Below are 12016 nucleotides of genomic sequence, written 5' to 3'. Positions count from 1 at the left end.
GGATGTCAATCTTAGTTGTAGTGACAAATCAGCTGAACAGAGAGAGGGGTCAAATCACTAACTTTCAAAGCAAACTTTTTATTCCTACTAATCCCATCTCAAATGTGAAATGATGAGATAAAGTGTTGTCAATGCTTTGCCCAAGAGAAATGGATGCAAACCCCCCTCAAACATCACCCACAGGCACTCCAAGCTCCATTTGCCAGCTGCTTTTAAATCGTGTTTTAAACTAAGGATAACTGACTTAGAATATTCAACTCACCAACATTTCAAAATTCTCATCATAGCATTTTAAACCCTCTGATAACATAATGGCATTAAACTTCAACTTCTTTCTTGCACATTACCTCAACCCTTCAGCTAAGGGCTCATACACTGGAATTCCCTCACCAGAACTGACCCACTTGCCTTTCAAACCCTCCACAAAATCTATTTCTTTGACCAGAGTTTTTGACAGGAATCATGGAGGAACCAAGGTCACTGGAAAATGATTAAGAACCACCCTGCTTACTTTCCCCTTAGTTAGCATCAACCAGTTATCATACCTCATCTTCAAATTATGAATCCTTAAGCAATGAATGAAACATTAAATTCCAAGATCCGCTCATTTATGAGAAAGAAAAAAGACTCATCCCATAAAACAGACTAAATAAGACCATCTGCAGTAAACCTGGGCCATCCGCCTCCTTGACTAGTTAGAGTCTTACGCTAAGCACACAATTCAAAAGAAAAAGGCATGTTAAGGTCACATCCTCGGGAACACAAGGTCACCAGTGACAAAAAAAGTGCCGTGCATTAATAACAAATGGCAGAAAGGCATTAAAAGCAGCTGCCATTCTAAGTTACTTAGCCACTCAGTCCTAGAAGTAACCGAGGATACACACAAAGCATGGAAAGCAGTGTATACTCCACATTGCCAGAAATACAACTAGCAACGTACCAGATTTCTACTGATTCATGATTCCTGGGTCATCCTGTTTCTCCTTTATCAAAAGGGGGAGAAACTTGCTTGACATTTTGGAAGGGGAATCCTTCAAAAATTACAAACTAATTTCTCATTGTAGGGAGGATACAGTTCTTACATTCTGAGAGAGAGGGGAAATAAAATTAGTTTGTGGAGTAAAGTCTAGAGATTTACAGCATGGAAGCAGACTCTTCGATCCAACTCACCCATGCCAACCAAATGCCCTAAATAAATCCAGTCCTATTTGCCAGCATTTATCCCTCTAATTCCTTCCTATTCATATACCTCTCCAGATGCCTTTTGTACCAGCCTTCACCACTTCCTCTGGACGCTCATTCCACATACGCACCACCAGTGAAAAAGCAGCCCTGCAGGTCCCTTTAAATTCTTACCCCTCTCATTTTAAACCTATACTCTCTAATTCTGGACTCTTCCACTCCAGGAAAAAGACTTGTCTGTTCATCCTATCCAAGTGCATGATTTTACAAACCTCTATAAAGGTCACCGCTCAGCCTCCAATACTGCAGGGAAAATAGCCACAGCCTACTCAGCCTCACCCTACAGTCCAAACCCTCTAACCCTGGCAACAACCTTGTAAATCTTTTCTGAACCCTTTCAAGTTTCACAACTTTCTTCCATAGCAGGGAGACCAGAACTGCAAGTACTATTCCAATAGTGGCATAACCAATGTCCTGCATAGTCGCAACATAACTTCCCAATCCTATAATTAATGCACTGACTGATAAAGGCAAGCATATTAAATGCCTTCTTCACTATCTTATAACCTGCAGCCCTACTTTCAAGGAACCATGAACCTGCACTCCCAAGGTCTTTGTTCAGCAACACTCCCCAGGACCTCACCATTAAATGCACAAGCCCTGCCTGATTTCCTTTTCCAAAATGCAGCACCTCATTTGTCTAGATTAAACTCCATCCACCAGTCCTCAGCCCATTGGTCAAGATCCAGTTGTACTGAGGTAACAGTCTTCACTATCCACAAAATCTTCAATTTTGATGTCACCTGCAAACTTACTAACCATGCCTCATCTATATATAAACATTTTTTTCTTAAAGTGATAATATTTGAATTCCAGCTCAAATTACTTTTCCAATTCTATTAATTCTTCAGTTACGAGACTTTTCACTAAATAACTTTTGAAATGCACTGCATTGACACCTCAAATCTTCAGTGCTGTCTTCAGTGCATTTCAAAAGTTATTTAGTGAAGATCTTCAGTGAAGGTTTGAGATATATCAGTATACTGACCCTCCATCTCTAAATAATTTAAGTTTCACATCAGTATGTTTTCTTGTTTCTCAATTATGTATTCCAATCCCACGAATCACGTTTCATCTCTGCAAGTTACAGACAAAAATTAATTAAGTCTCTAATTATACTGGCAGAGACAGCCAATTATTCAAGTCATCTTTCTTACATATATAGACTAAAACGTTTAACATAAAATTTACAATCTCGCACCCAAACCCATTTTATTCAGGGTTCTGTGCAGCTGACCAATCATTCAATTGGCACAAGTTCAAAATGGGTGCCATGAAGTTAAAAAGGACAATAGTTTGTAAATCTTGTGGGGCTTTAAGGCCAATTTATAATAATTTCAGAGCATGTTAAATTTAAGGAATCTTAAAGGCAACTTTGAAGGGTGAATGGTAAAAAATCAAGTCAGATTTTTAAACAGAATACTTCAGTCATACTGTACCAGTTCATTACTGGTTGATTTAAAAATGAACAACAAGCAAAGTAGTTAACCTTCACACGAAAGGAGGCTGTCATGTATCCAAAGCTTTTTGTTTTTTTTTAAAATGTGAATTTCAAAACTTGTGAATTGAGCACTCAAGGAACAAGAATACTTCCCACTTCGGTTATCTAGTGTCAATACTATTTACTCCCACTGTCAATACTTTCCTCCTGCGTTCAAAGAATACAAGCTGTGCCTCCCCTGCCAAGATAGATTTAGTCCCAAAAATCAAGAATCTTGATTGAAACTATCCACAGGAGCACATTTTGAATCAAACGTACCATAAATCCATCCTGAACACATTAATTAATTACATTCTAAAAGCAAGAGTGTGCAGATTTAACCACCTGCACTAACAAAATGTTAGAAATACTCAGGTCTAGCAGCAACCATGGATGAAGTGTTTAAGGTCTCATGAAAATGTTGACTGGAAATGTAAACATTTTCCAAATATAAAATCTGATCAGGTGTGTATTTTCAGCAACTTGTTTTTATTTGCTACAACTATGCACTTTTCACAATAGCTGAAAAAAAGGCGGCAATCAGAAAGTACCCAAGAGCTTTTTTTCTCTCCTCTACAGTGCTAGCAAGCACCTCAATCTAGTGATAGGTAAGCCACATTATACCAAATCCTCCTTATCCATGGGCATAGGCTCAAGTACTACTAATGGATAACAGAAGTGTGGTTGCCACTCCTACGTAGCTCTTCCACGTACAAAGATGATCAGACCAGACAAGTCAATGAGAAAACAGAAACTATGCTGCCTGGACCTGACCTCATCCAAATCATTCAATAACAAAGGTGAAGCACACATCAACAGTTCCAACCTTTATGGCCCACAAAACAAACATTCTGTTGGTACCTCAGCAGATTTGCCTCACCCATTAATGCATACAGATATCCTAGGATACTGAGAAAACGGAAATTGGTTACTGATACTGAGTCAGTACCAATTTCTAAGGCGTTTTCTAGATATTCTTGCGAATAGGTTCATAAACATCCTGAAAACAGAATCAATTGTTAAACCACAGACGGCCATTTAACCCATATGTTAGTACTACGTTATACAGAGATACTAATGTCCTGCACTTTTCTTCCCCCCACCCCCCCAACTCTCACCCTTCCACATTCTTATTCAAATAATCCTCCAATGTCCTATTTCATGCCTTAACTGAACCGGCCTCCACCACATTTCCAGGCAAAATTTTCCATACTGAGTAAAATGTTTTAAATTACTTTCCCCCTGCTTATTTTGCAAATAATTTTAAATCTATGCCAACTTGGTATTATTCCTTTTTCAAGCAGAAAAAGCGTTTCTTTCCAACTATTCTACCTAGCCCACTCAAAAATCTCTAGATGCCTTCTCCTCAAGAAGAGCTCCAACTATTCTCATGACTCAAGTTCTTCATCCCCAAAACTTTTTGTAAACTATTTTTCCACACTCTCTCCAATACATTCACATCTTTCCTATAATATAGCACCCACAACTGGACACAATACTCCAGCTGAGGTCTAACAATTGCACTATAAACTTCAATATCACCTTGTTCTTGCACTCTATGCCACTATTAAAGCCAAGGATACTGTATGCTTCTTGTGATTACTTAGGCATGAGAACCAATTAGAAGCAGCAATAGATGCTTGTCCACGATAGGGAGAAGAGCATCAATTCAGCCAGGTACTTTTTCAGCTACAACTTTTACAAAAGGCAACGTAGGTATTTATTGATTTGTTGCCCTTCCCTTGAAAGCACAAGAGCACAAAAACACTGAGCACGACATGTGAAGCTAACAAACGCCTGACAATTCTGAGAACATAGGTTAAAAACAATGACTGCAAATACTGGAAACCAGATTCTGGATTAGTGGTGCTGGAAGAGCACAGTATGGCCACCTGTATTTTGGAGGATAGGTGGGGTTGGAGAAATCAAGATAATTTCCTATACAACAAAAGCAATTAGCACTTTGTCTTTTAACTACTTAATGTAGATGCTAGCAAACTTCCTTCAAATCATTAACCATAAACAAGATGCTTCCTACACATGGAATGCAGCTAGGTGTAAGCAATGGCAGTTGGCGCAACTGTAGTACTGCTCATCATTAAACCAGAGGAATACCACATGGGAACTACTGCAATGCCAGAAGGGTAAAAATATGAACTATGATGCATTGTTAACGGATTCACAGGAATAAACCTATATATAGGTTTTAACAAAGTGCCTCCAGCACAACATTAAATTTAGTTCAGCATTATGGGGTCCCTCCTCTACGCAATCAATAAAACCGGGCAGATGCATTCTGTGAAGCAAGGTCACATGGAGCAGAAGCTGCTGGGAACTAAAAGCTTTAGAAATATTCAAGCAAGCAAAATTCCATCAAATTAGCAATGTCGATCTGTAAAAGTCAGATCTAGAATGGTAGTTTCTGAATAAGCACAGCATCAAGATAAACATTAGCCTCCACACACTTTCCAACTGCAACGGAATACAAGACTGCAAGATTCCACAGTTGATAAAACGCACCAAAAAGGAAGGAACAACGCAGGTCACGTGAAATGATCATCGCAGGTTCAAGACCAAACGCATTCTAATTACAATGGTCACTACCTTCTTCCACAAAATTGACCACCAGTGAATATATATACTTTTATACTAGATCACTAGATGTCACCCTAGTGGTTTCTCATTTTGTTCAGTTAAAATTCTTATCTATCCATAACAGCCAACAACTTGGTATTACGTAAAGACAGAAAATAGGAGGAGTAAGCCATTCAGATCTAAGGAAGAGACAGCGAGAGGTCCGATTTTTGCGAGGAGTAGGTAAGGTTGTGCAACTGGTTCCCAGATTGTCTGTAGCTATCTTTCCCCCCATCTCCACATTTGTCCCTCAGTCACCAGCCCCCTCCACATTCCTGATGAAGGGCTGATGCCCGAAATGTCCACTCACTTGCCCCTTGGACGCTGCCTATCCTGCTGTGCTTTTCCAGCACATTTTTTGGTTCTGATGCCCAGCACCTGCAGCCCTCACTTTCTCCTGTAGTCAATAATGTTCAAAATGGCAGAAGACCTCAATCCTGTGGAATATGCAGGTAGTCAGATTAACGATTTTGCAGATGGCATTAGAACTGGGTGGACAGTGAGGAAGGATATCTATATCCTGTTGTATCCTTTGATAAGTTGGAAAGTAGGATGGAGAAATGGATAGCGGAATTTAATCTGGATAAGTGAAGAAATGCATTTTGGGAAGACAAATATAAGAGGAAAGTATACTGCAAATGACCAGACTCTCAGTAGCATTGATATCAAGGGATTTGGCATCCAAGGCCATGGCTCCCTGAAAGTGGTGACAGAAGTAGAGGAGACTGTTAAAGGCAGCATTAGGTACACTTGCCTTCATCAGTCGGAGTACTGAGTACAAACGTTCGCAAATCATGTTGCAAATCTATAAGACTCTGACCCTAAAAGATTGGTCACCTCAGCACATTTCCTGTTCCAAATCTACATCACAACACTGTGCCAGAAACTATGGACTGGGCTGTGTGCTGTGCACACTGGAAGCTCCTAATAATAAATCTGTGGAGATCAAATACCAAAGATCTGCCAGTGCACATAGCTCGTCATCCAATAATGTATGTAAATGGCCACATATCCTCTGCATACTTCAATCCGAGACAACGACCCAAAGACCCAAGACAAACAACATTTCATAGTTCCATCAGGATTGCTCCAACCATTTCTCCAAAGTGATGGAATGCTTGTCCACTTAAAATCTCAGCTTTTTAAGCAAAGTAATTGTAACCTTGCTGATAGCTTTAAATTTTGGAGATGTGACTACAAATCAACACTTCAATATTGAGAAAGACACCAAACAAAGTTTAATCCCATCTCAACAACCAGAGAAACATACACTTCTCAAATCCCATTTGACATTAAATTAGGAATGACATGGTAACCTCAATGCAAAATATCTTCATCCTCAAATTGTGCGCCATTCCCATTGTAGAGCATCCATTTGCATTAGTATCATACACATCTAACAAACCACAACCATGCTACTTGATCTGCTCACCCAGCCATCTGACTACCCACCTTCACAAACTTTGACATGATTTCAAGAAAGGGGCATAATCACTTAACATCTGAACTATGAGGAATCACTGCTTGGTCTTAAAACTTTTACTTCCAAACAAAACACTAACTTCGATACAGTTTTCATACTCTTCAGGAGAAACAAAGTCTTTAAGTACCTCGTCTACAGTTGCTAGCAACTAATTTTGGTAAGGTATTGGAGCACAAATGTTTGTTAAAAGTGAGCTCAATTGTGTCCACCTGCCTCCTACTTTGGAGATGAACTAAACTTCCTAAAGCAGCACTGAGGGCAACTGGCTTAAAATAAAATCCAATTGTTTTCTCTCCCACTGGACACTCCACCTCAAACTTACTTCAGTTTGGCTCACCTCACAATTAGCAAATCAGAATAAACAGTCCAAAACAGACTGACGTTTCAAATGTTTTATAGTTGCCATTTAATTAAATACAAATCAAAATTTTCACTAACTCTTTGCAGTTGATAGTATAGGAAGCATGTGTTAACTAAGCAAAGATAGCTGTTGGAGAGCGGGGAATTGAACATTTATCAGATGAAATTTTAACAGTAACAAACATATGTTATTCAGCATGGTCAACCTGTTACATCACTCAAGATTACAGTCGATTGAATGGAGGCCTTAACTCTACCATCCTGTTTGCACTCCATAATCTGAAACTCCTTTATTGATTAATCAGCATAATATATGGACAGCAGTGAAAACTGTGGACACTGAGGATATTTTATAAAACACTTCACTCACTGCAAAAGGGTAAAAGAAAGTTCAAAAACTTGGGGGTGGACAAATACAGATCTAAAACATCTAAAAAGCTGATAAAAGTTGTGAAAAAATAAACCATAGAAGGAAAATGAAAGATGCATTACAAAACCTGTACCTCATTCATAATATATACCCAGATTTTCCTTTAGAAAGGGTAACAACCCCCGGAGAGAATCGCTTTTTCACTAGCAATAGATTCTACAGATTAATTTTAACATTCTCAATTTCAAAAGACCTACAAAAACCACTGTTCTCCAATTCATCCAGTTATAAATTCTAAATTTGAGAAAGCAAGGAAGCATAATGGAAATCATCCCAGGTAATTAGACATTGCTGTAACACTAAACATACCAGACCATTTGCACACTGATCCCATAATGAAACATGACCAAATTATTTATTTTTGATGGTGGACAGAGTGACTCTCCTAGACTGAAGTCCAGACTGAATAGAAGGGCTGCATTCAAAACATTACTAGACCAAAAAGTTCATCCCAATCAGTGGATTTCTGGAGAAGTCATCTACACGCAATTTTTTTTAAACACAACTATCTACAATCTCTAAAATTTATGCACCTCACACTGGAATACAAGTTTTACTAATAAGACCACTGTTGGAAATTAATTTGCAACTATGTAGCACCTTATGTCACTCAGAAAATCCCCCAAAGTGCTTTGCCTCGATGAAATTACTTGACGTCCTGTCACCATTTCAGCTCAATGCAGCAGTTCTCTCATGCACAAAGTAAAATAATTCAATGTTAGAAAAGAGTCCAAGGGAATTAACCACTTCAAATAATGAGAAAAGAATCCAGTTCAAGGCTCTTCAGTCAATTCCAGTTAGGTTAGACTAGATCACCAGCAATGTAGGTAACTAGCTTAAAAATTTAAGAAAAACAGAACTATTTTTGAGAAAATTGAACTGAGCTGTTTCGTTAAGACATGAATTGAAAATCAGAGCTATCCTTGGGCTCTGGGCATAAAGAACACTTCGAAGACGACAAAATGCACTGTAGAATGCATGATGTAATGAGCTCTTGGAATGTCCGTAAACAAGAAAACCATATCCCAACATCCTCAATTTCATTTACATTGATTCTGGGCTTGAATGTAGTTTTCCTGTAGCCTGGTGTGTTTTACCAGATGCTCCTGAGCACTACCTCCATAGGCCATGTGTTAACCCCACCCTGATGAGCATTATGATCCATTAGAAATTTGTTTTCCCTCCAAATGACATTTGAAACACTGCAATTCTTGCTGAACACTTCACTGAGATAGCCGTGTTTTAAAAATACCAAAATTATTAACAGAATAAGTGGGTGGTACAGTGGTTAGCACTGCTGCCTCACAGCGCCAGAGACCCGGACTCTCTGTGGAGTTTGCACATTCTCCCCGTGTCTGTGTGGTTTTCTCCGGGTGTTCCGGTTTCCTCCCACAATCAAAAGATGTGCAGGTTAGGTGAGTTGGCCATGCTAAATTGCCCGTAGTGTTAGGTGAAGGGGTCAATGTAGGGGAATGGGTCTGGGTGGGTTGCGCTTCGGCGGGTCGGTGTGGACTTGTTGGGCCGAAGGGCCTGCTTCCACACTAAGTAATCTAATCTAAAAAAAATTGCATTAACGCAATATAGACCAGATATGATTTATGTGGCCAAGTCTGAACTTTGTAACATTTGCAATTCTTTGGAATATATTTACTTATCCTGGGTGGAAAGGATATCCTTCATTTAAATTAACGCATCACTAGAATAAAAAAAATGAACGACAAGACGATGTTACTCATTAGCGAGGGCGGGGGAAGAACAGGGTCAACGACAAAGCAAATTCCCTGCATTTACACTCTACGAAACGAGAAACGGTCCTAAAAGTAAAGCACACGCTTTGACTCTGCCCGCCCAACAGAAGGCACCATTTTGTTTTGGGGAATAAAGGCTGCCCCGCAATCCCGGAACGGATAGGGACGACACGTGTGCGGGTACACACACAACCAAATCTCCCAAATCAAACCCAATTCTCTCCAGACTGGGAAATTAACTTACAGTTGCTAACTCGCCACAACCCAAAATTAATCGATATATTATGCAACTGACACTGGCCAGGACATAAATGTACACGATACAGAAGCATAGGCTGCAAAAGACGCTCATGCTGCCGATACCACGTTTCTGAGGACATATTGTTTCCAGGTTGCTAAGCAGGAGACACATTTGCGATCAAATTGGCGAGTAGCCAACTCATCTTACGAAGGGAAAAAAAATCCCAATTTATTCCTAACATTATGTAGCGCAATTTTAGATTTTCGTTTAAATGTGTTCATCGTCCTTTTCCATTACTACCCGTTGAATAACGGAGATTAACCTTCCAATTACCGTCTACGTACTGGTCATTTTAAATATATATCAATTCCACACCAAGGCGGCTAGGAAAATGTCAACAGCTTTAGTAACCCGAGTACCAAATTTGTAATCAAAAACATCGAATTAAGCACCCGACACAACACCGCAAACAGTACACCTGAGAGTTTGAACTGAAGATCGGTCACAAATCAGAGCAGAACACATTGCCCCATATCGCTTTAGTAAAGCTATAGTGCAAGTTAAAGTAAAATGCAAACAAAAGGGTTCGGAATGTCAAGATTTGCGGCCACAGGAATAGTTAACGGTCGTCGTTCGTATTAAAATGACCTGCAACCAGAAGATAGGGAGATGAAGGCAGAAGTACAAAACTCCCGACTTGAAACATGAATATGGTGAAGCATATAGTTCCAGTCCTTTCGAATAACAGAAAACGACTGTGATTGTTTTAAGTTAAAGCAAAAGTGTATACAAATTATTAGACCCAGAAATTGTCATTTGTTACCAAAAGGACCCCAGTCCCTGGTATTAAATCTCTACATTCATGAAACTAAAAAGCAAATGTTATTAAAAAAATTGGGTGCATATACTATATTGCACCTAATTCGCATATTCCAAATCACCTGGTAATCTATTAGCACAATTTAAAAACGATATTTTCCTCAAAACTAAATTAATCAAATCAGAATTTGGCACAAAAACACCGAAAAACCATAAACCTAATCCGAACCGTCGCATTTCCCCCAGTGCAATGAAAACAGGTTGCATTCGCTCCCCAAACAACGAATACACAGCAATGTAACCGCACGCCCCAAACGAAATACTCCGTGCTTTTAAAAACCGTACAACGAAAGGAGGCAATCCGCGATAGCGATTCAAACCCCCGTGCAACCAACAATCCCGGACTGCAGTTTAAAACCCAGTGAAACCAATTCGATCCCAAGGAACGCATGAAACCCAACTCATCGAAATGCCGAAGGAACCCCATTTGAAGTCAAATCGCTGGAAACGAGGGGAAGCCGGTGCGACCCAACCCCCCCAAAAGCGAAAGGAAAAGCTGGTGCCTTTTCAATCCCCCGCCGATGCAGCCAACCGAGCCCGGGAAGGGGCAGCCAACCGAGCCCGGGAAGGGGCAGCCAACCGAGCATCTCCCTCCCTCACCCCAGCCCCATCCCCCTCAACACTCGGCTGGACGCTGGGACCTACTTCGTTCTCGTGTTGCTGGCAGTAGCTGACCCGTTCGTGTGCGATGGGGAGGCTGGCGAAGGGCTGCTGGTTGTAGTGGGGCTGGGGCTGGGGCGGGGGCTGCCTGAAGCGGTGGATGGCGTGCTCCTTGGTGAGGCGGACCCGCTGGTGGGCCCGCACGCAGCGGTCGCACAGGTACTCGGCGCAGTCCAGGCAGCGGGAGGTGACCGGGGCGCCTTCATCACAGGAGCTGCAGCCCCCTCCCCCAGCCCCAGCCCCGCCGCCGCCGGCACCGCCGCCACCACCAGCGCCGGCCTGGGAGCTCCTGGGCCGGGCACGGCCCCTGCCCCCGCCGCCGTCCAGCTCGTCCTCGGCCGCCGACACCACGTCCAGCAGGTTGTTGAGCAGCAGCAGCTCGGCCGGGAGGCCCGGCTCGTTGTCGGGGGGGGCCGAGGCGCCGGGCATCAGGCGCTCACAGATCGGGCAGCTCGGCCGCTCCGAGGCGGAGCCCGTCGACGAGGAGGAGGCGGAGGACGACGACGACGAGGACGAGTTGACCGTCGAAGGGGCGGCAGCGGCGGCCTCGGACTCCGGGCCAGGCCCGTTGCCGGGCTGGAGGCGCCGGTGAGCGGCGGCAGCAGCAGGCGGCCCCCCCGCTCCCCCTCCCCGCCGCTGCCTCCGGGCAGCCCCCCCGGCGCCGGCGTGAGCCTCCAGGCAGGCCTGGCAGAAGGAGTGGCGGCACGGCAGCAGGCGCAGCTCGTCGGCCGCCGCCGCGGAGCCCCGGCAGCGAGGCCCCGGGCCGGGCAGCCCGCGGGCCCGGCACAGGCCGCACTGGGGCTCGGCCTGAGAGGAGGGGGCCGCCGCCGCCGCTGGAGGGGGAGGGGGAGGTGGTGGC

General features: G+C 42.6%; 1 protein-coding gene across 1 annotated transcript in view; it reads right to left on the bottom strand.

The window, feature by feature from the left end:
• Nucleotides 1-11776, bottom strand: part of trim71 (tripartite motif containing 71, E3 ubiquitin protein ligase) — a 36916-nt gene extending 25140 nt beyond the window's left edge. Inside the window, exon 1 of the mRNA XM_060837835.1 lies at nt 11143-11776. Within this exon, the coding sequence (XP_060693818.1) occupies nt 11143-11586 (444 nt within the window). The 5' untranslated portion in view covers nt 11587-11776. The remainder of the gene's footprint in view (nt 1-11142) is intronic.
• Between the last annotated feature and the right edge of the window lie 240 nt (nt 11777-12016).

The sequence above is a fragment of the Hemiscyllium ocellatum genome, chromosome 17, assembly GCF_020745735.1.
Source record: "Hemiscyllium ocellatum isolate sHemOce1 chromosome 17, sHemOce1.pat.X.cur, whole genome shotgun sequence".
NCBI lineage: Eukaryota > Metazoa > Chordata > Chondrichthyes > Orectolobiformes > Hemiscylliidae > Hemiscyllium > Hemiscyllium ocellatum.
This window is presented reverse-complemented; position numbering and strand designations above follow the sequence as displayed.